At 39.4% G+C, this 24,344-nt stretch overlaps 2 protein-coding genes across 4 annotated transcripts in view; one reads left to right on the top strand and one right to left on the bottom strand.

Annotated features, from left to right (window-relative positions):
• Positions 1–24,344, bottom strand: part of Txnrd1 (thioredoxin reductase 1) — a 235,910-nt gene that overhangs the window by 65,498 nt on the left and 146,068 nt on the right. For 2 of the 3 annotated variants that reach the window (XM_046429531.2, XM_046429532.2), the window contains exon 16: positions 19,774–19,916. In XM_046429531.2, the coding sequence (XP_046285487.1) occupies positions 19,774–19,916 (143 nt within the window). Of the gene's footprint in view, positions 1–14,476; positions 14,538–19,773; positions 19,917–24,344 lie in introns of all 3 variants that reach the window. The other variant, XM_046429533.2, reaches the window with a different exon arrangement.
• On the top strand, positions 7,233–7,804 carry LOC124082979 (nuclear cap-binding protein subunit 2-like). Its single transcript, XM_058574274.1, has one exon. It carries the CDS (start codon positions 7,238–7,240, stop codon positions 7,706–7,708), a length of 471 nt encoding a protein of 156 aa, XP_058430257.1. The 5' UTR covers positions 7,233–7,237; the 3' UTR covers positions 7,709–7,804.

The raw sequence follows: 24,344 nt of genomic DNA, 5'->3' as shown, positions 1-24,344 counted from the left end.
ATTTTCCCCTTTATAAGATAGTCATCCACAGCAACTGTCAACAATGTGTTACACTAGACACTGCTGGAAACCTAACTTGAAGGAGAGCATTCATTTTCCTTCTAATTGTCAGTCCATAGCTAGCCATGCCATTTTCCACAGCGCACGTATTCTCACACTCTGAGCTTTATCTTTTCCTGGGAAAAGAAAAATATGATTTTCTTAAACAACTTGCTAAAAGAAGTGGAAGGAATATGAGGAATTTCTTTATAAATGAGTACATGCACTTAGTATTATGTGTACATAGGTACAAAATGCACATACACTATTGCATGCACAAATATTTCCCTTCTGATGCATGGTGAGGCATGCCTGTAATCCCAGCAGCTCAGGAGGCTGAGGCAGGAGGATCGTGAGTTCAAAGCCAGCCTCAGCAACTTAGTCTTCTAAGCAACTCAGTGAGACACTGTCTCTAAATAAAATACAAAACAGAGGGGATATGGCTTGGTGGTTAAGCACCCCTGGGTTCACCCCCAATACCCAAAAAAGAAGAAAGAAATATTCCCCCTTTGCACTCCATTTGTCTTAGGTTTCTCGGTATCCATTTCAATCCCAGAGGAAGGAAAAATTTTTTTATAGGATGCCCTTAGACAGAAATGCCTCAGGAGGTGCAAGCTCCATCCCAGTCAACTCTCAGATGATGTGTCTTATAATTCTGGAGACCAGCCACCCTTAACCTCAGTCAAGAGCTTGTATAAGGGCTGGGGATGTGGCTCAAGCGGTAGCACGCTCGCCTGGCATGCGTGCGGCCCAGGTTCGATCCTCAGCACCACATACAAAGATGTTGTGCCTGCCGATAACTAAAAAATAAATATTAAAATTCTCTCTCAAAAAAAAATAAATAAAATAGGGCTGGGGATGTGGCTCAAGCGGTAGCGCACTCGCCTGGCACGCGTGCGGCCTGGGTTCGATCCTCAGCACCACATACCAACAAAGATGTTGTGTCTGCGGAGTACTAAAAATAAATAAATAAATATTTTAAAAAAAAAGAGCTTGTATAAGTATTAATTAATAATGGTAAACAGCTTTTAGATATGAAAGAACTATCATCTAGCTTATTATTAACCTCTGAATTCTTAAATGTTATTAGGTAGTTGATATTAAGAGGAACATCCCCCAGTAATTTCTCCCAGAGCTGAATGAAACTAGTCAGTTGATGACTGTAGGTCATTGGTGGTGGGCTGGGGACACCTCCCGGAGCTGAGCCTGGCACAGTCCTGTATCCTCTGGTTGGTAGATAATACTGAATAAGATAGGATAGTTAGTGGGTCCCAATGAAGGCTTTTTTTTTTTTTTAATGTAAAGGCCACTCCATGAGGTTAACCATTAGAAACATTCCAACCAACTCCTCTGTCCTGGGGTTATGGGAATAGGGAAGCAGAACACACCTGAGTAGTAAAGGCTACAGACTCAAAGGCTAACCAATATCCAATACCCATTTAGAATGGGTTTTTGTTCAATGCCCCTAACTACAATCTAGACTAGAATATTTAAGTGGTAACCTGCTCTCAGGTCCCCTCGTACCTTGCAAGAGTTCTATCTTTTTTCTTCTCACTTCATAAATCCTAATTCTTTCACTCTTACTTTCCATTGTGGCCCATGGATTTCATTCTTCAAATTTATAAGACAAGAACCCAGAAAGTAATTGTCAGTAAGCATTTAGATCCAACATTAGTAGCTGCAACACACCACTGGATGGTAGTGGAGAAGGATCTGGGTTTTCCTGCAGCTATCTTTGGAGCTGACACTAGCAAGCATCTCCTGCTGTGATGAGCTGCTAACACTAAAATGGGATTTCTTAACTGCAGAGGCCTGCAGCCTACATGGACCTCACCTTCCAGCAGAAGCAGAGAGTTGAATTTCATCTCAGACTCCAATTTCAATACTCTAGGCCCTGGATTGAGCTGAGAGATCTATATAGATCTATCTCATTTAGATCTATTAAGACTAATTTTTCTATTAAAGACAGAAGAGAACTTTGTAGTTTTCTGGGTTGGGGATATAGCTCAGTGGTATAATGCTTGCCTAGCATGTGAAGCTTAGGGTTTGATTCCCAGTATCATGTAATTTTCCACCAAATACTTCTGAATTCTTTCATCTACAGATTTTAAATGCTTATTTAATCTCTCAATAATCTCAGGAACTCTCTGAGACTGTATTGTAATGAAGTAGGTTGGACTACCTCCTGCTGTCCTTGATCCGGTTCAAGGTTAACCATTTAAATGGGTTTCTTTTTTCTCAGAAGTATAACATACATGAGGCTTCTAGATCAGCATTTTCTAGTCATTGAATCTTCTAAAAAGGTCAAGTATTTCCCATCTCATTATCATCTATGGTCCTTATATAGACTATATTATGGTTCCTCTATACTTAAGATTTTTAAAAAATAATTTCTTGAGACAGAGGTCTTGCTATGGAGCCTGGATAGCCTCAAACTCCTGCTCAAGTGACCCACAGCAGCCTCTTGAGTACCTGGGTCTGCAGATGCACACCATTCCCCCTGGCTTATACTTATGGTTTAAATTAGAGACACATGTAATGTGTAATTGAAATTACTGTGCTAATTTTTTCAGATGAACCAATCTCAGCTGTTCCACAGGAAAAACAAAATGTAATTGGCATCACAAACTAAACTCTAGGCCATTGATTTCCTAAAATAAAGAAATGAAGATTTCATTTCCAAGTCTGCTTTCAGCATGTGTGTGTATGTGTGTGTGTATATACATATTCAGATACACACACACACAGAGCTGTGAATGAACTGTGGGCGTGTCTAAGCCATCTCTAAGTGGAGGGGCACCCTTCAGAGAACTCTTGGTGTGATCTCACCAATCTGAGACTGCTTTGTTGCCTTAGCAAACGTCCTGCTCAAAAAGAATTGTGTGATATCACAGAATTTATTGGCTCAGACAGCCCTAGGTTCAAATGCAACTCCCCAGAAGTGGAGAGAGACACCAGTGCCCAACTATCCGGGTTGCGCCAGCTGCCTGGAGGAGAAAGAATGACTGCACAAGTGGTAAGTCCCCACTCAGGCCACTTGCCCACCATGGCTTGCTTCTTGTTTACCTTGAGGAACCTCATCACAGTAAATTCCTTGATATGTTTCACCTCAAATAAACCTTTATGGGGCTTTTCTCCTTTGTTAGGGTCAGACCCATCAGATCTTTTCCACCCATCAAGGCCTCACTTAAAAAAAAAAAAAGAAAAAAGAAAAACTTTTTTTTTTTAATTTTGCTCTATTTTTTGATATTACCTTTCAACCTTTTATTTCTAGCCAGCCCACACCTCCAAGGGCTACCTATTCCCTCCCCACACAGGCCACTGGTGACACATACATATATATAAGTGACTACATTCTGGCCAAGAAATAAGCAAACTGTTACATTCAACATCAGAGAAATATTCTTGCATGGAAAGGGTATGCGCTCCTCCAGCTTCTCTTCCAACTGAGGCAGAGAGTTTGGGCTTTAGAGCATAATATGGGGAAAAAAATACCTGCACACTCACTGGCCTATATACCCACCTTAGATGATCACAACATGTTATCCAAAACCAAATCATTACCCTCTAGAGCAAATCATGACCTTCTATACCTGGAACATGAAAACAGGAGGACAAAACTCTGGACCAGGCCTCGGAGTGTCACATAACCCCTGGACAGGACTGCTAGCTGGATTTATTTTAGGTAAGAGAAATGCACTTACGTCTAGGCTAAGCCATTTTTATTTGTGTTTGCTGCCACATGTGACCAAACCTAAATGTAACTGAAACAATTACATTACATTTAGGAAACATATTTACATTATAGGGAAAGAAAGAAAGAAGAAATGAAGGAAGGAAGGGGAAAAGAAGGGAAGGGAAGGAAGAGAAAGAGAGAGAGAGAAACAAACTTGTCTTTCAGAAGAATCTCACCTTCCGGATGCAAAGAAGATCTGGGGCTCTTGTTCACAGACTTTCCTAGAGTTCTCTTATTTGTTCCCAAACTTGAAGTTCTACTCATAGATTAAACCTTCCTAAACCTGCATCTACAGCTCATCCATACCTACACAGTCACTGGCCTATATACCCACCTTGGATGATCACAGATACTATCCCAAACCAAAATCATTACCCTCTGTAATCTAATTCTGTTTCCTCTCTCCATGAATAATAGCTACCGTCATCTACCCTTCTTCATGACAGAAACCTGAGCAGCACCTTGACTTCTCCCTCCCCTTCATTAAACGCTAGATTGTGATTGTCCGTCTCCCCATTAAAACTTTCTCCTAAGGAGGAATCAGATCTTATTCACCTGTGTTTATTCAGTGTCTATCACACCATGAGATAGATGCACAAATATTAATATCTTATGCATTTTCCAGCCCTTTCTATGCTCTTTAAAACCAGATGTGACTATTTTACAAAATATTATTTTAAACTCTTTTGCTTTTTTCATTAAACATTATAGTATAGGAAATTTCCCATGCTATTAAAACTCTCTATGAATCATTTCTAATGGCTGCATAATATTCCATGACTTAGCAGCTACGACTGTGCACTGACTGTGTGTCAGGAACTATGATGAGCATTTTATATGTATCCTTATTAGATCTCCATGTTTTAGATGAGGAAACAAAGGCACAGAGGAGCAGAGCTCTCTACTTGTGGTGACTATGACTAATGACCCACAACAGATCATGAGCCCATGGAAGGCAGGACTCATGCCACTTATGGGTAAGAGTAGGCCCTCAAATATTTTTGAAAGGATAAAAACAACAACTGACTGGAATGACAATTAACCAGAGATTTATCTTACCTTGAAAAACCTTAAAATCTATCCTTTTCATATCTCATTATATTGAGGAAAGGGCATTAAACACTGTCAGATGTCTTACAAACATTATCCTATTTGATTCTAAGAACTCAACCACAGGGTGAACTATTCCCTCTTGGCATGGAAATGAACTCATGCCTACAAGATACAAATATATTTTCTACTTCCTATTCAAGAGAAATCCTTGTATGAAATATATTTATTGTTTTCTTAAATGGATAATCAGCTTTCCCACTTCCTCATATTTATTGCAAAGCCAGAATGTACCTGAGTAGAGGTAAAATGTATAGATTCCTATACAAATGCTACATAATCATAATCATTGTTGTTTGTTCCTCTTGGTCCACTGATATAGGAGCAGAGCACACACTGGGGTGTAAATGAGTGCAGAAATTATTTCCATGAACATTACTAATGTAGTCCTAGGAAGCAGAAGCAGCCTGGTGTGTGTGTGTAGGAGTTAGTGGGTGGCACCATGACTAACAAGAACAGAAACTCAGATTACAATAGAGAACAGTTCAGCATTGATTAGGAACCTGGACTTTGGAGCCAGATCCCTCAGTTTCAAGTTTGGGCTCTGTCACTTACAGACTGCATGACTTTAAGCAATTTATCTAACCTCTGTATGTGTTCATTTATTCATCTGTGAAATGAGATAACAGCAACATCTATCTGTTTAAATTAATTTTTAAAGTGCTTAGAGCAGTGGCTCATAGAAACTGCTTTACAAGGGTTTCTTCCTATTACTATTACTCCATGAGGAATGTGAATAGACAATTCAGATAATGAAATACTACATGTGAAATACAGCTTAGACCATGTTACACAGCATATGGGAAAAATGTCTTACTTCATTAATAGAGAAACACAAAATAAACATTTTTAACTTCTCAAGTGGCAAGCAATAACTTTTAAAAACCTATAGTTATTTCTTACTACTCATTAAGTACAGGAAAATCATTGAGCTTGTAGAGTTACCAATAAGTACATCCCATTTCAAAGGCTCTAGAACTCTTTAGAAAGTTCATACTCTGACCTACAAACACCTACAAACCTGTCCCAAGAAAATAAGTATCAATGCAGTAAAACTTTTATGTGCAAGAAAAGTATTTCTAACCTGTTATTCTGTCACAGCAAAAAAAAAAAAATGGCAGCAGAATGTTCAAATAGCTAAATAAATATATGGAATTTTATAGTTACTGGGAAAACTATTAAGGACTTGTAATAATAGAAAAAATATTAAGTAACAAAACAGAACACAGAATACACAAAAGAGACACAAGAATACTAATAGTGGTTGTCTCTAGGTGTGATTATATGTGATTTTACTGTAGTCTCCAAGTTTTATAAAAACAAATAATTTTACAGACAATACCAATAAGCAGAACAACCTCCCATGCTCCCCACTTCCTGTAGGATAAAGCCTCTATACTTTTTAACTCTTGGATCTCATCATTCTATCTACCAAGCCCTCTTGATGAGATTCATTCTAAATGAACAAGCCATGATATTTTCTAACTTGTTTCTGTTTTCAGCCATGAATTCCTCCTCCATTACCTTTGACCCCCTGATAAAACATCTATCCAACATCTTCCTGCAGCTGTTATTCTACAGCCTTTACAGATGCCAGATTGCACTAAATTACAAGAAAAGCAGATGCAAAGAAGCAGAATCATCATGAAGAATGAGGTTGTGATCAGGTGTGCATGCTTGCATGCCAGCTACTTGAGTCTGAGGCAGAAGAATCACAAGTTTGAGGCCATTCCAAGCAATTTAGCAATACACTACATGGAATGGCATGGCATGGGGATGTAGTTCAGCATGCAAGGCCCTGGGTTTAATCTCCAGCAACACAAAAGCAAAAAACAAAAGAAGGAGGTTGTGCTTTATTCAAATCTCTTCTCTCCTGCCAGTACTTGGCACATAGATGGCCAAAACACATCTGCTAGATGAGTAAACATCAGTACCAGAATGGTGAGGTGGGAGCTGGCCTAGAGCACCTCTATTTGTTGAGTTATTTAAGGAAAGCAATCCCTGAGGAGGCAACTGGGAATGCAAACAGGCTGAGCTTGTAAGTTACTCAAATGCTGAGCTTCTGCCTCCTCACTTGTAAAACAGAAGTAAATCCAATAACAACTCAAGGTTGTTGTGAAGATTGACTGAGAATGTAAGGCACGGACATAAAAAAGATATAAAAGTACTAACAGTGGTCAAATATCAGTTCCCCTTCCTCTTGCTGAAGGCATTAAAGCTATATTTTCCATAAGCAGCCAGGAGTCAAGGACGATATACATCAGAACCCCCAGGATAGTGACATGTGGCATACAGAGATATACACTTTTGGCAAACTATCATACAAATCCTCTAAAACTTGCTCTCTGCACTATGTCAGGTGGCCTCCTGAAGGCGCTGCGCAGCGACTCCTATGTGGAGCTGAGCCAGTACCGGGACCAGCACTTCCGGGGTGACAATGAAGAACAAGAAAAATTACTGAAGAAAAGCTGTACATTGTATGTTGGAAATCTTTCTTTTTACACAATTGAAGAACAAATTTATGAACTCTTCAGCAAAAGTGGTGACATAAAGAAGATAATTTTGGGTCTGGATAAAGTAAAAAAAACAGCATGTGGATTCTGTTTTGTGGAATACTATTCAAGAGCAGATGCAGAAAATGCCATGTGGTATGTAAATGGAACACGTCTGGATGACCGGATCATTCGCACAGACTGGGATGCAGGTTTTAAGGAGGGCAGACAGTATGGATGTGGGCGATCAGGTGGCCAGGTTCCAGATGAGTGTCAACAAGACTATGATGCTGGGAGAGGTGGCTATGGAAAGCTGGCAGAAAAGCAGTGAATGGTGAGAGCCCATCAGTGCAAAATTCCCTCCACTGGCCTGTTGTTTGTTGAAGAACATTACCCACAGTCTGATCAATGTCTCTTCTGAGCTGGAAGCCTTTACATGGTTTCCACTGAAAATTATTAAAGGACAGAATACAAAAGAATGCCTTTAATTCTAGTCTTAGAATATTGGTCATGTGTCAAATTACCAGATGATTTTCTGTTACTAGGTCTAAAATTGTGTTCTCTGGGGATGTGGCTCAGATACAGTGCCTACTTCACATGTGCAAGACTCTGGTTTGATCCCCAGAAACATCCCCCCACCCCCACCCACCCCCCACACAAAGTGTTCCTTAGCAACAGGTTTGATTTATAATGTTGATTATTCTATTGGCCAAAAATGCCACACTTTTTAAAGGAAGATGGAAAAATGTAAAAACTTGTTTTACCATGTTTGTGTCTTAAATAGGTTCATGATCTACATTGGGGCCTGGAATGATTATTTTTTAAAATTTAAGTTTACATGAGATAAAATTTAATAAATGAAATTTTGCTATGTGGTATAGCTTTGTCCTAAATTAGCAACAGGTGTTTGACAACTGAATGACTTTGTTTTCAATGTTGAATTCTAATCTCTAAAGGGTCAAGGGACCTTCCTAAATAGTTGGCATAGAAGTAAGTAAACCTGAGATGGTCTCAGGGACATGTCCCGCTTCCATTCCTTACATATTCAGAAACTAGGTACAGGGTTTGAAGAATTATACACATTTTTTTCAAAAGATGTTTACCTAAAGCTAGCAACAACAAGAAGTAAGGATTTGTAATAGAGAACCTCACATATTCTAGTGGGTGTAGTGAGTGGGAGAAGACGCTATTAGTAGGAAATGTGAGTTAAGGGATTGCCTTGACTTGACAAAGTGTGCTGTAAGGGCCATCAGATTTATTCTTTCCATTTTAATTAGTCTTGGGAATAGAATGGGTTCTTTTTAGAAGAGCTTGATGATTGAGAGAATACTTTACAAAAACAGAGGAATGCTTCCTAAAGAAAGTGTCTATTTCAGCTACTTCTCATACTGAAGTCTGTTTTATTTTTCCCAAATTGTCCATACTGTGGCTCAAGCCAGGGGATTCGAGAGAATTTATTTTACATTTGTAAGGCAAGAGATGATTTCTGATATTATATGTGAGTATAATTTTCCCTGATATGAAAAAATGTGAATTATTTTTCAAAGTATCTTCCAGTAGTTTGTGAAAATTGGGGCTGAACATGAACAGCTTTCATGTTACAATAAATGTGGGTTTTCTCATTAAATTCCAAACTGTTTGTTTGAATTTTTTATAAAGAGGTATAACAGTTGTTAAGTGCTTAGGAATAAACCATTTGCAAACATTTAATCAGGACATAGCATTCATTTTTAGAATGTTTTTACACTGTAGTTTAAACTAATATTTTGTATTCTTGCATAGTGAAAAAACTCAGATTCTACAGGCCTTAAAACCAAAGACTGTGATTCTTATTTGAATTGTCTTCTATAACAGATTTCAATAAAGCTGGACCAACTTAAAAAATAAAAATAAAAAAAAAAAATCCTCTAAAACTTATGTGTTTTTTCCCACATTGATAGCTACAGAATGGCAATTGCTACCAGACAAAATTAAGATAACTACATTGATGATGCTGTACGTTTCTTAGATCAAAGCCACCAGGGAGACATCCAAAGCAAAGACATCCAAAGGTTTCCTGTATCAGCAAGCCGCCATGTGTGTGGCAGCGCATCCAGGGGATGGCTGTGACATAGCTGGCATGGTGGCAGATTGCACAACCTCCAATTGCAACAATTATCATGAAATCCCAGGAACACTGATCACGGTACCAATACCATGAACATCAAACATAAAGCAGGCAGGTCATGTCATGAGACATTCAAAGGAAGTAGGGGGCGGGACCAGGAATTACCAATGGTTCATTAGGAAGCCAACCATCCTGAATATTAGTACTTTTCTATGTTTGGTTTCCTCGTCATAAGAAGGTGAAATCACCACCTACCACATTGATGGCATTTTGAAGGTTAAATAGGAAAATATGTAAGTTCCTGGTAAGAATAGCATTTATGACTATTAGTGCTTCCCACAAAGACAGGCATTGATGTCATGCCTTCCGGGTGCTGAGTTCCTGTCTCCAATACCAATATTTGTAAATGCAAGTTGACCTTGATGGTTGTTCTCAATTAATCACCTTAGTGTACATAGACTGGTCCAAAATACAGCCCAAAAGAAGAAGAAAATAACAGGATGGTGAGGGAATTTCCCTGGCATGACAACTTCCTTAACAGATGACACTACTGCAAATATAGGAACTCTGTGGACAATCACTCCATTACCCATCCAGTTAGGCAGCACACCTCACTGAGTGCCACAGATGCTCAAGTCTAAAAGAAGATAAAGGAAAAGTTGATGGGAACAAACAAACAAGTCTAATTCCATTAGAGCAGCAATCACACCTACACTACTGTATTTCCAGTGCTTAGTACACAGCCTAGCAACTAGCAGACACTCAATAAATATTCTGAATGAGTAAGTGCACCCATCTGATTCTATAGCAAATACCCTATAAATTGATCAGAAGGTTCTTCAATACCTGCTGATTCATGCATTGGAGAGATTAAGTAGCCAAGACTGATAAAATCATGCCTATAGAGGGTTCTGGAACCAAGCAGAAACAGATAAAGGAGGTATATCTTCATGAAACCAGCCCTCAGAGCTAATCGGCAAGTCCAGCTCAATAACTGGAAGGTCTTTGAGGATATGGACTATATCAGATATCTCTCCTGAGTGGCTAGGACCCAAAGCACATGTTGAATGGTGTTCCTCCGATTTGTTTTCACAAATAAACCTCACAGAATTAACAGTGTGTTGATTAATACACTTCCTACTTTTCTTAGAACAGATAATCTTTTGGTCTCAGTATCCCTTTATAGTCTTAGGCAATTATTGAGGACCTTTAAGTATGGATCATAGCCATTCATACTTTCTATATTACAAATAAAAATTGAGACACTTAAAATATTTTTTATTAAAATTAGTCTAGGGGCTAGGGATGTGGCCCAAGCGGTAGCATGCTCATATGGCATGTGCAGGGCGCTGGGTTCAATCCTCAACACCACATAAAAATAAAAAATAAAGATATTGTATCCACATAAAACTAAAAAATAAATATTTTTTTAAAAAATTAGTCTACACTACTCTTTTTTAACATTTATTTTTTAGTTATATATGGACACAATATCTTTATTTTTATGTGGTGCTGAGGATTGAACCCAGTGCCTCACTCATGATAGGCAAGCACGCTGGGCGAGTACTCTACCTCTGAGCCACTACTCCAGCCCAACACTTAAAATATTTATTAATTGACAAAATTAATAAATCACATGTTAATATAAATAATATATTTTAATAAAAATAAGTAATTTTCTAAAACAAATGCAGTGAGAAAACTGGAATTGTTCTATATTTTTTACATTTTATTAGTATCTGGCTTTATAGAATATAGGCAGAGTCTATCACATGTTCTTCTGCATTGACTTTGTTGTGATATGTGTTGCTTTGGTAGCAGTCTAGAGAAAATCCAGTCACATGGAAAGGAAATTGGAGAAAGAAGGAATATTTAATAGATTGTTTTTCAGGCAATTATATATATTTTCCTTTGATACCACCCCAAAATTCCACAAATAGTAGCTGATTAATGGTTAGTTGCAATGTGGGATCTGAAACCATATGGATGAGTTTTTTTGTACTCTGTCACATTAAAATTCCCTGGTGTATCCTTTACTTTGAATGGCATTTTTAAGATCATACATTGATCGCTTAGAAAATATTCATTTATTAAGTTATGCAGATATTTCAAATGTTGGCATAATTCAATATAAAATATTTAAAATTACATTCAAGCCAGGTGCAGTGGCGCACGCCTGTAATCCCAGTGGCTGGGGAGGCTGAGGCAGGAGGATCACAAGTTCAAAGTCAGCCTAAGCAAAAAGTGAGGCACTAAGCAACTCAGTGAGACACTGTCTCTAAATAAAATACAAAACAGGGCTAGGGATGTGGCTCAGTGGTTGAGTGCCCCTGAGTTCAATCCCCAGTACCAAAAAGAAAAAAAAATTACACTCAATATTATTGTCAATCTCATCAGAAAAGTATTAAGAAACAATTGACATTGCAAGGCAGATAAAACTTTCAATATTCTAATATTGACTTAAAAGCTCAAGTTTGAGCATCGCAGCAAATGCTATCAGTTATTCTCCTTGAAGTGACAGACTCACTTTGATCCTTTTGGGGGGAATGTCTGACAAATACCCATATCTGAATAATCCTAGTCTGACTGCCAGCCTCATTCTTTTAAGCATACATATGATGTTCTACCAAAAAAGCAGGTAGTTGTTTTGCAACTCAAACTACCAAGCACACAGTGCTTTACCATGAGAAGCCACAGTGCTGCGAGCCATCAACACTTCATGCATACTTTCCTCATCACACAACAGTAAAATGACATATACTTATTATGTTGAAATTTAATAAGGTAATAATTTGCAGTACTTCCTGGAAACATTTTAAAAATATATTTATTTTTTAGTTCTAGGTGGACACAATATCTTTATTTTACTTTATGTGGTGCTGAGGATTGAACTCAGTGCCTCACGCATGCTAAGTGTGCACTCTACCTCTGAGCCACAATCCCAGACCTCCTGGAAACATTTTCTTCTACTGTGTCTGGTAGTAAAGAACACATTGATCACTAGTGCAGGTTGGTGCTCTGACCCCTGCTTTGATTAATGCTCAGTCATTAGCAGTTTTATGCACCAATGTTTTTGCAAGTTCAGTGCCAATGGCAAAGCAGTAAAACTGGAAAAGAATGTCTTATTGCTATGAAAACAGTTTTGACCCTGAGGACCCTTAAAATGTCATAGGCACTGCACAGGTCTGCAGACCACACTGAGAATGGCTGCCTTACTCTACTCGCATTCATCTGTTCCTGCAAGCTGCCTGCGTTCACACTAGAATAAGGCATGAGTCAGTACCTCTTTTATGTGGGAGGAAGCAACAAGCAAGGACATAGGAGTACCAGATCCCTCATTCAGAAAAAGGTTCCTTTGATTACAGAAGCTGATTCTGGTCAAACCTCTCCCAACTCACATGCACTAGGTTTTCTTAGTTTTAGCAAAGGGGGAGTGGGAGCTCCCAACCATGACCTACAGCGCTATAGCCACTTCTATACAAAAAGGGAAGGAGCTGCCTGTCTGATTAGTGCTGCCAGCATTAAAATCCCAAAGTAGTTGACAGTGCCTTGAAAGACCCTCTCGCACCCTTTGGTACCCTGTCAAGCAAATCCTGGCCTGCAGCACTTAGTACCTCCATCCTGCTCATCCATTTCCAACGTTACCTCCCTTACATATCCCATCCTTAAAGGATTTGTCCAGCTGCTTCACCCTGCTAGTTTAATTAGTTTTATTTGGTTTTTGTCCCGTAATTCACACCAAGTTTCAAATGATTTAAGTTAGCCAGGAAAGCTTTTTTTTTTTTTAATGCTACCTTTTGATCCAGATAAAACTTAATTATTGGGATGTCCTTTCAAGTACTATGGAGTACTTAGGGACAACAGTCTTCCTTGATGAAAGGTTAGAGAGGTCATGCCAGTGCTGACAGACAACATCGTATAGAATACAGGCTTTAGATTAGATATGCGTGTGTCCAAATTATAGATCCAGTGCTTATACGACTTTCAGGAAGTAATCTGACTTCTCTGGCAGTCAATCTCCTCATCTGTAAAATGTGGATAAAATCTTCCTTTATAGAATTGCCATGAAAGTTAGTGATTTTATACCAAAGCCAGCATAGTTCCTATAAAACATTTGGCATTCTCTATATGGTAGTTATGATCTGAATCTCTTTGTGTTAGAAAATCTCTCATAACAAGCAAATAGTTTTCTGTCACATAACTACCGACCTTTTTCTTCCTGACCCTAGAAATTGACTTTATATCCCATTGCTCCTGTATTCCAATTCCCATTTACCTTTTCCTCTCTAGCTCGATCTCTTCTCTGTAGCTTTATTCCCATAGAGACTGGTCAGAGAATATAAATGCCCAGGACTCTGCTTCCTCAAAGCTACTAGGCGTGAAGGCTACCTCTGCTTCCTGATCTGGAGGGGTCCATTCTTCCCAATAGAAGTGATGGTTCTGGGCACTGGTTCAGATTCCTGCCAGATTGCCCTTGATGTTGTCCTTGAAATCTTTTGAGATTTTTCAAACCATCCACACCATGGACCTAGGAGGAAGTATTCCATTTCATTCCACCAACTGTTCTTTCCTTGGGATATCCAGGCCCATGCAACTATTTCCCATGGCTCCTTTCATGGATCTTTATCTTTACTAATCTTTACTGACACATGTCTGAATGGTGCTTATGCACACTATTTGGAATTACTTGCCAGCAAGGAGACAAATTTTCAGAAGCTTTAAATAAAGCCATCATATAAGTTATATAATTAAGGTCAGGATTAACAGAAAGAATGATTTCAACAGGAAACTCCAACTTATAGCAAGACTATAAACTAGGTAAAGGCTAAAGATTAGTCTCCAGGGAGTGCCCTGTTTAAACAGCCACAAAGAAGAATTAACCAGTGAGAGCTTGCTAAGTAATAAAAATCTAGGAAGAAAAATAAAAACTAGACAGAATAGATTAAATAAAAGGTACAGTCAGAAGTTATAATTTATATATTAAAATCTTACCTGCTTGATCAAGTTCAAGCAAAAAATAAGGGACATACATAGATTTAAGTAACTTCTTTACCTGTAAGAAGTTGAAAAACAAGTGGAGAGTGAGAAACCAAAGGTCATGACCACCAGGAGAGTGTCCTATCCAAGCTCTGCAATCTTCCTCCTCAACCAGCCTTGACTGAAAAATTTCCAGTTCATTTTTATGTAACCCATAAAATTCTCCCTGTTGACACTAATGATATTTAACAGAGCATTTGAAGACTGTTGATTCCATTCTATTGTCAATGATTCACCTGTATAACTTCATAAGATGCATTTTACTCCTTTGGTTACTCAGTTTACCCAACCATGAAATGGACTAAATAATAGCCACTTTCTAAAAATCACTGTAATATTTTTTTAAAATATTTTTTTAGTTGTAGATGGACACAATATCTTTATTTATTTATTTAGTTAGTTAGTTAGTTGTGGTGCTGAGGATCGAACCCAGTGCTTCACACATGCGAGGCAGCACTCTATCATGGAGCTACAAACCCAGCCCAGCATTGTAATACTTAATGTTGCTTAAACTCATGTGGCAATCCTGAGTAGGAGGGAACATCCTTCTATAATCAAAATATTTATTTATTTATTCATTTTTTACCAAGTAATCTTTAATCAACAGATCATCTTAAAAAAGCATGTGCTAGTAACAAAATGAAATTAAACCTCTGTCTCTCACCATGCACAAAACTCTCTCACCATGCACAAAACTCAACTCAAAGTAGATCAAGGACCTAGGAATTAAACCAGAGATCTTGCATGTAATGGAAGAAAAAGAAGGCCCAAATCTTCATCATGTTGGATTAGGCGCCAACTTCCTTAATAAGACTCCTATAGCGCAAGAATTAAAACCAAGAATCCATAATGGAATGGATTCAAACTGAAAAGCTTCTTCTCAGCAAAAAAACAATCAGTGAGGTAAATAGAGAGCCTACAGAATGGGAGCAAATCTTTACCATAAGCACATCAGATAGAAAACTAATCTCTAGGATATATAAAGCACTCAAAAACCTTAACACCAAAAAAACAAATAACCAAATCAATAAATGGGCCAAGGACCTGAACAGACACTTCTCAAATGAGGATATACAATCAATTAACAAACCTGAAAAAAATGTTCAACATCTCGAGCAATTAGAGAAATGCAAATCAAAACTACTCTAAGATTTCATCTCACTCCAGTCAGAATGGTAGCTATCAAGAATACAAACAACAACAATGAGTGTTGGCAAGAATGTGGGAAAAGGCACACTCATCCATTGCTGAGGGACTACAAATTGGTGCAGCCAATCTGGAAAGCAGTATGGAAATTCCTCAGAAAATTTGGAAGAGAACCACATTTCAGCTAGCCCACTCCTCCGTTTATACTTATAGATAACACTTAAAAACAGCATACTACAGGGACGCAGCCACATCAATGTTTATAGCAACACAATTCACAATAGCTAAACTGTGGAACCAACCCAGATGCCCTTCAGTAGATGAATGGATAAGGAAAATTTGGCATATATACACAATGGAACATTACTCAGCATTAGAATAAAATCATAGCATTTGCAGGTAAATGGATGGAGTTGGACAATATAATGCTAAGTGAAGTCAGCTAATCCCAAAAACCAAAGGCCGAATGTTTTCTTTGATTTGAGGATGCTAACTCATAATGGCAATGGAAGGGGAGCATGGGAAGAACAGAGGAACTTTAGACAAGGGAAAGGAAAGGGAGGGGAAGAGAAAGGGTAGAGGTGGGGAAGGGAAGGGGCATGGGGGTGAGGAAGGGAGGGGGCATGGGGGTAGGAAAAACGGTGAAATGAGTTAGACATCATTACCCTCAGTACATGTATGAAGACATGAATGGTGTAAAAATACTTTGTGTACAATCAGTGACTTGAAAAATTGTGCTCTATGTGTATAATATGAAATAAATTGCATTCTGCCATCATATATAACAAATTAGAATGAATAAATAATTTAATTTTTTAAAAAATCATGTGCTAGCCAGGTATGGTGGCACACAATTATAATCCCAGTGACTTGGGAGGCTGAGACAAAAGGATCATAAGCTTGAGGTCAATCTCAGCAATTTAGTGAGAATATGACTCAAAATAAATTTAAAAAGGGTTGAAGGTGTAGCTCAGTGGTAAAGTGCCCCTGGATTCAATCCTCGGTAGCAGTTTCAAAAAAAAAAATCATATGCTCAATATTATACAAATAGGTGGGCACAGTAACACAAAGGGTAATGTGCTATGTGCAAAAAGCAGGAGACCAGCCTATATAGACGCTAACTTCCCTGTGAGCACTTCCCGGTTTGAATTAATGCAAATTATATTACTCAACCCAGAGAGAAAGATACATGAATCAGACCCATAGAAGTATAAAAAGGAAGTTTCTCTTTTCTTACTCAGATCACAATTGTTAAGTGAGATAATAAAAGCAAATAAGGAAATAAATAATCTGGGGAAATTCTACTTCAATGTAGTATTTTTTTTTTTAAGAGTGTCTCACTGTGTTTCCTGGCTGGCCTCAATTCCTGGGCTCAAGTAAGTCTACCTGCCTCCACCTTCCTTGCAGCTGAGACTATAGGTGTGTACCATTGCACTTGGCTCGGGTAATTTTTAAACAACAGCTAAGTATAGAAGTTGTACCCTGCAGAAGAAATTCACTGTTTTTAACAGGGGAGGCATCTTTCATGGCCATAGACATTAAAAATTAATTTTCATATTAATTGGCACCAATCTGAAAAATATGCATATTTTGGGAAAGCTTAAAAGCTGGTATTTTAGTGGTACACGCCTGTAATCCTTGTGGCTTGGGAGGCTGACTCAGGAGGATTGCAAGTTCAAAGCCAACCTCAGCAACTGCAAGGCACTAAGCAACTCAGTGAGACCCTGTCTCTAAATAAAATACAAAAATAGGTCTGGGGATGTGGCTCAGTGATCGAGTGCCCCTGACTTCAATTCTGCTAACCCCCCCTCCCAAAAAAAAAAGCTGGTACTTTCCCTTCTTCTGTGTCAAAGTAAGACCAGAGGAAGTTAGTCCAGAAGATCTGGCATAACCAGGAATTATTTAGATAACGACATTAAATAAAGTTGCCAGAAAAATTTCACATTTAAATAAGTATTTAATAACCAACATGATTTTTAGGAAAGGTTCTTCATTCCCAGAGTAGATTTAGTTAAGTCAAATTAGGGTGACACAAGAGCAACGCTGCAGTGGACAAGAGAGCTGTGACGTGAGGGGCTTAGTAGAACACAGGGATGAGCGCTGTGGCGCACACCTGTACTCCCTGTGGCTCAGGAGGCTGAGGCAGGAAGATCACCAGTTCAGGCCAGCCTCAGCAACATGTAAGAAACTAAGCAACTTTGTGAGACCCTGTCTTAAAAATAAAGGGCTGGAGATACAGCTCAAGAATAAAGCACCTGTGGGTTCAATCCCTAGTACACTAATAATCCTAGTATGGATAAGGTCAATTACTGTCAAAGATCTAGAACTTCAAGGAACATTCTCAAAATCTACTGACCTAACACTAGTAGCAAACCTGGCCACCAGCCCAACTCTGCATTGCCAAAACAGGGCAGGGTCAAAATTGGAGTATTCCAATTCTTTAATAATGTCAAAAAATATAAGTAGAGCTACCAAATAATGCTCAGCACATAATGGGCACTGAAATGGTAGCTATAACCACTGGTAGGATGAATTGTACTTGGAATGAGTGACTGCCATTTCACTGAGCCCTAGTACTTAGAGAAGGAAGAATGCCATCCAGGGTGTTATCCTGATAGAAAGCAGGAAAAACAACAGTTGTCTTTTTATTTTTAAACAAACACATGGCATTTACTAAGGGCCAGGCATGTTTATAACTTTTATAAATATTAACAAATTTAAGCCTCACAACATACTCATGACATAAATGCCATTATTATACATGTTTTACAAATGAGGAAACTGAGGCAGACACAACAGGTAAATAACCAAGGTCACATGGCTAATAATAAGTCACAGGGTCGAGACTCAAACTCTGACTTCAGAGTTAAACCCTTATTTAGTAATAAAAAAAGATTGGAAAGTCACGTAATTACAGAGCAAAAAGAAACCCCAATATTCAAGGAGACCAGGCCCTGCATTTTAAAGATGAAACATAAAGGGGGGAAGCCAAAAGCAGGCAGAAAATTAAAGCCCTATGCCAAGAATTACACAGCAGTTTCTAATATCCCGCCCTCTCCTAAACTCTAAGAGGCGCCAGTACAAACACACACACACACTCTCTCTCTCTCTCTCTCTCTCTCTCTCTCTCTCTCTCTCTCTCTCTCTCAGAACCTGGAATGGGCGCCTGAGCCCATTTTTCTTTTTAAGGCACATTCTGGCTCTCCGTGTGAGTAACACCCCTAGGAATGGATCCTGTGTCTTCCACCTCTGCATCACCTCCTGATATGACACCCAAACAGGGGCAGCAGTGTCACACTGACAGGCGAAGCTAAGGGGGCAGGGATGCAGGTGATGTGCAGGTGAGAGACCAAGATGAAAGGTTCTTCCCACTCCAGGTGTTCTCACTGCCTGCCCACCTTCACACACACACACACACACACACACAGGCACACACATGCACAAAGTCTCTCTGTGAAAAGCTTCCAGAATAAAAGGAATCTGAATTTACCCTTCTGGTCATCTAGAAAATAAGTCAAGGGAGAGATAAGCTGAGAGAAAATTTAAGGTCACGGATCCTTCTGCTGAGAGGCAGGCTGAGTGTAATTTAAAGTTCAGCTTCAGTGCCTTCTCAATGCCCTTGACCTTCCCCCAAACCAGATCAGGTTTGTCTTTTTGAACTCAGCCTTCACTCTGGTTAATGCAAGGTGGATTAATCTGTGCCATGGCAATGATGGCTGACCTTTTCTTTCAGATTATCCAAGATTAAGAACCAAGTAGAAAACAGTTTTTTTCTTTACAAAGTCATTTTTTTCCCACAGGTAACCAGAAAATGCAGAGATATTTATCAAAATTGAAGCGTACTTTAAATAACACTTCCTTACAAAGTATTCCCTAGATACTGCCCAAAAGAGCAGCAAATCAGCCCCTCTATGAATCTTCCCTGACCTTGATGACCTTAAAACAAGATTACTCAAGCAATATTTTATTCTCAAACAAACATTATCCAATTACTTGGAAGCAAGTTACACCTTACCCACCTTTTCTAAGGTAAAATCCAATTGTTGGCTCTTGAGTCCAAAAGTCTTTCAAACGCCCATAATTCAACTATTTTTCCTCATCCTTACCTCAGTACAGTGTTGGCACCTGGACTTCTTGAAGGTGGCCCCGTGCACACAGGCCTGCAGCTGGACTCCGGAGTCTGTGAGGGCCGAATGGCTTGGTCCTGCTGGGCTTTCTAGGGAAGTGTGAATGGGGCGAGGATCCCCAGCTAGAAGTAATGGGAGCAAACATGGTAATTATCAGAAAGGAAACTTGATGATGCATTTTCTAATATTAGGCTCACTCTGAAAGCCATATAATTTTAGCCCAAGGCCAAAATAAGGGATCTGAGGAAGGACTCAAACACGGACCACAGAATGTAGCTCTGTCATCTGACTGGAGACCTCTGGCAGCCCACTCAACATTCCCAACTCAGATGGTCACACTCAGGATCGGTCCTCAGGGATCCTGGTCATCTCCAGGCATCCTCTGAACCGTCCCTGGAAGCGGGAGTCTAAGTAACAGGTTCTGAACACCAAGGGAAACAATTCACCCCACCTGCACCCCCACCTGTGGTTCAAAGAGGAGACAAAATACAGACATCAAGTCCCTCTCACATAACCTGTGCAGACACAGGCCGACCCAAACCAGAGCTGACTCCCAGATAAGCAGACATGGGATCTTCAGGCCACAGATGACGTAAGATTGAAAAAAAAAAATCTTCAGATTCCCTACTTCCTCCCCAGATGTTTCTCTGGCCCAATCAGGCCTCAAAATGAACATGAACCAGTGTACAGGTATGTCATCCTCACGTGACAGCACTGCAACCCTGGGCATCATCACCAGCCAACACCACCAACAGATTGCTACCTCGGGCTCGGGCTCATAAACAGCTAAACCAGCTGTCTTCCTCAGGAAATTCCTGCAAGCCAACAAGCTCAATCCTAGCTCATCCCTCGCTCCTCAAGTGGTTTTGAGAGAATGTCTTCCTCTCATCATTTTTCTAAGGAACAGACTTAAGTATGCCCTGACAGGAGATGATGTAATGCTGGATTTGGGGACCCCAAAAGACCACCAGGAGCCGAATCCGATGCAATCACACAAGAGTCTTTATTGCAAGCTCCAGCCTGGGCTCACAACCGTTTCCAACGCAGCGGTCCCAGGGAGTGAGTCCCGATCCTTTGTTCAGGGAGATTTTATAGGTTTGGGGGGATACTCTATGTGTCACATCACACAGCGGGAAAATCAAACAACAACTCTTAACATTGATTAGCACATTCACTGGTGGGAACAAGTGATTGGTTATGTTTGAGCTCCTGGTTTAACCCAGGAGTGATTGGTTAGTTATGTTTGAACTGATTGGTTTAAGCCCCGGGGGTTGCAAGGCTGTACGTGCTAATTTATACGGTTTCCTAACATGGTATCCATCACCAAGACTACTGGAGGGGTCGCCTGGCCTTCCAGGTATCTTCCCTGTCTCATGCTGATTGGTTGTTGCTAGGGGGTTGCTATGGGTCATCACGGTCTTAGGTCTCAAACATTCTTTGGTCTTTCCAGGAACTAGTATTGCTGAGTCAGAGACACCTGGTGCCACAGATCTCTCCTATTATTTATAGACAAACAACTCAGCAGGGTAGTTACGTGCCTAGGAACGCTCTGTGGGTTTTCCAAGAACAAGGGTCACCCCCCCCGCCCCCCACCTTTGGACAGGCTTTGAACTGAGATAGAGGCTGGTTTCTCATAAATGGAGTGACATCAATTTCTCAGTTTCCTCTCATTCTATCATCTAAGACTGATCCATTCTTCTTGTGTCTTCTCATCATTATCACAGTTGATATTTTATTTACTGAGCAATAGACATGGGGTTAACGTCTGTAACATCTCATTCAAACCTTACAGCAAAACCATTAGTGGATCCTGTTACCATAAGCCCCATTTTACAAACGAGGAAATAGAGGAGTGAAGCAACTTCCCCAAGGTTACACAGCTTACAGTAAGCAGTGAGTTAAGGTTCAAATCTAGGTTATCATTCTCTAGAACCTGTGTTTAAAAAACATTCATTGACATAATACACACGCCACAGAATTCACCAATTTCAAATGTACGATTCTATAGTTTTTAGCATGTTCATAGTTGTATAAGCATCACAACCAATTTTAGAACATTTTCATCAACCACCAAAAACCCACACCCATTAGAAGTCACTCTCCCTTCCTATCTATACCCTCCACCCTCTAGGCAATTACCGATCTCTTCTCTGGAATTAGATCTTGTCTTTTGTGACTGGTTTATTCTACTCAGCATAGTTTTCAAGGTCCCCCCACATGCTGTAGTACGTGTCAGTTTTTCACTTTTTCCTTGCCGAATAATATTCCATTGCTGGATAAGACATAGTTTACTTATCTATTCATTACACTTTGGGGTTGTTTCCATTTTGTTGGCTACTGAAAACAGAGCTGCTACAAACAAATTTCTGTTTGAACAGCTGTTTTCAATTCTTTTGAATAAACACCTGAGAGTGGAATACTTGAATCATAGGATAATTCTGTTAAACTGTTTGAGGAAGTGACATGCTATTTTCCAAAGCTACGCTTTTTTTTTTTTTTAAAGACAGAATCTCACTTGCCCAGGCTTTTCTCCAACTAGTGCACTCAAGTGATCCTCCAGCCGCAGCCTCCCAATACTGTTCTTGCCACATCCTCGCCAACATTTATTGTCTTTTTGATTATAGTCATCCTAGTGCTTATACAGTAGACTCTCACTGTGGTTTTGATTTGCATTTCCCTGATGGCTAATAATATTAAGCAACTTTTCATGTGCTTATTATCTGTATGCTTTTTTTAGAGAAATGGCTGATCAAACTTTTCCTCCATACTATGATGGGGTGATTTATTGTCTTATTCTTGAGTTGTGAGAGTTCTTTATATATTCTGGATACAAGTTCCTTGTCAGATATATAGTTTCCAAATATTTTCTCCCATTCTATGGGTTATTTTTTCACTTAATGCTGTCCTTTGAAGCTTATAAATTTTTAATTTTGATAAGTCTAATTAATCTATTACTTTTGGTTTCATATCTAAGAAATCATTGTCTAATCCAAGATTATTTTAAAACTTACTTTTATGTTTTTTCTATGAATTTCACAGTTTAGTCTATGATCAATCTTGAATTAATTTCTTATTTGGTGTGAGGAAGGGATCCAACTTCATTCTTTTTCATGTGAATAACCAGATGCCTCTGCATCATTTGTTAAAAAGATTCTTCCTTCCCTATTGATATGTCTTGCTACTCTGTTTAAAATCAATTGACCAGAACTGTAACCGAACCTACACTTTTTTGTTTTTTGGGGTTTTTTTAAACAGTGCCAGGGATTAAAACCAGGGGCACTCTCTCACTGAGCCACGTCCCCAGCCCTGTCTAGCTTTTATTTTGAGATAGGGCCTTGCTGAGTTACTCAGGCTGGCCTAAACTCTCCATCCTCCTGCCTCAGCCTGCCAAGCTGCTGTGACTAGAGGTGTGGGCCATGGTGCTGGGCTCTAGGGCTGACACTGTTAACCAGTGTGTTCCGCTGTCATCACCCCTAGACTGCTATTTAAACAAAGAGCACAAAATGCTCTACAGCTGTTCCCTCTAGTCAGCTGGACTCTCACCTCCCATCATACGCCTTTTTGTACGTGTTTTCATACCATGAATATGTTATTTTTATAAAAGTTGGTTTTTTTAAAAATTTTGTATTTGTGTATGGACAGCATGCCTTTATTTTAATTGTTTATGTGGTGCTGAGGATTGAATCCAATGCCTCACACATACTAGGCAAGCGCTCTGCCACTGAGCTACAGCCCTAGCCCTATAAAAGTGGTTTTTAAAAAGGCGTGGCCCCAAGGATATTCATGTATATGTATAGTTTTAAAACTCTGTTATTATACAAAGTCAAGCGACAAGATCAACAATTAAGATGCTAATTTGGGGGGGGGGCTGGGGATGTGGCTCAAGCGGTAGCGTGCTCTCCTGGCATGCGTGCGGCCCGGGTTCAATCCTCAGCACCACATACAAACAAAGATGTTGTGTCCGCCGAAAACTAAAAAATAAATATTAAAAAAATTCTCTCTCTCTCTCTCTCTCTCTCTCTCACTCTCTTAAAAAAAAGATGCTAATTTTTTTATAAACCTGATATTCAAATGTTATGAATACCTAAAGTATAAGTAGGAAAGTGAAAAGGGACACAGAGGTTCTCTTAATGTTGAGATATGGGTGTTCTGGTACAAATTTGTGCCCCCTCTGTTCATATGTAGAAATCTTAGCTTCCAAGGTGGCATTAGGAGGCAGGGCCTCTGGGAGGTGTTTAGGAGTCTCTCAAGGGCGTTAGTGCAATGATACAAGAGACCTCCCAGGGCCTCTGTCCATTCCACCATGTGAGGACAAAGAAAGAAGGAAATGGGCCCTCACCAGACAGAATCTGCTGGGACCTTGTTCTTGGACTTCCTCGCCTTCAGAACTGTGAGGCATAAATGTCTTTATTTACAAGCCATCAGTTTACAGTATTTTGTTAGCAATCTGAAATAATATGGCTTCTTCTTAAGGAAAAACTAAAGCCTGTGCCATTTAATTACAGGATACCAAGAGAGCAACTTAATAAGTTATTATTATTATTGTTTTG

This window comes from Marmota monax, unplaced genomic scaffold, assembly GCF_021218885.2.
Source record: "Marmota monax isolate L192 unplaced genomic scaffold, Marmota_monax_Labrador192_F-V1.1 WCK01_AAM20220418_F8-fsc00051, whole genome shotgun sequence".
Taxonomy (NCBI): Eukaryota; Metazoa; Chordata; class Mammalia; order Rodentia; family Sciuridae; genus Marmota; species Marmota monax.
The sequence above is the reverse complement of the archived record's forward strand: the minus strand, read 5'-3'. Positions and strand labels throughout refer to the sequence as shown.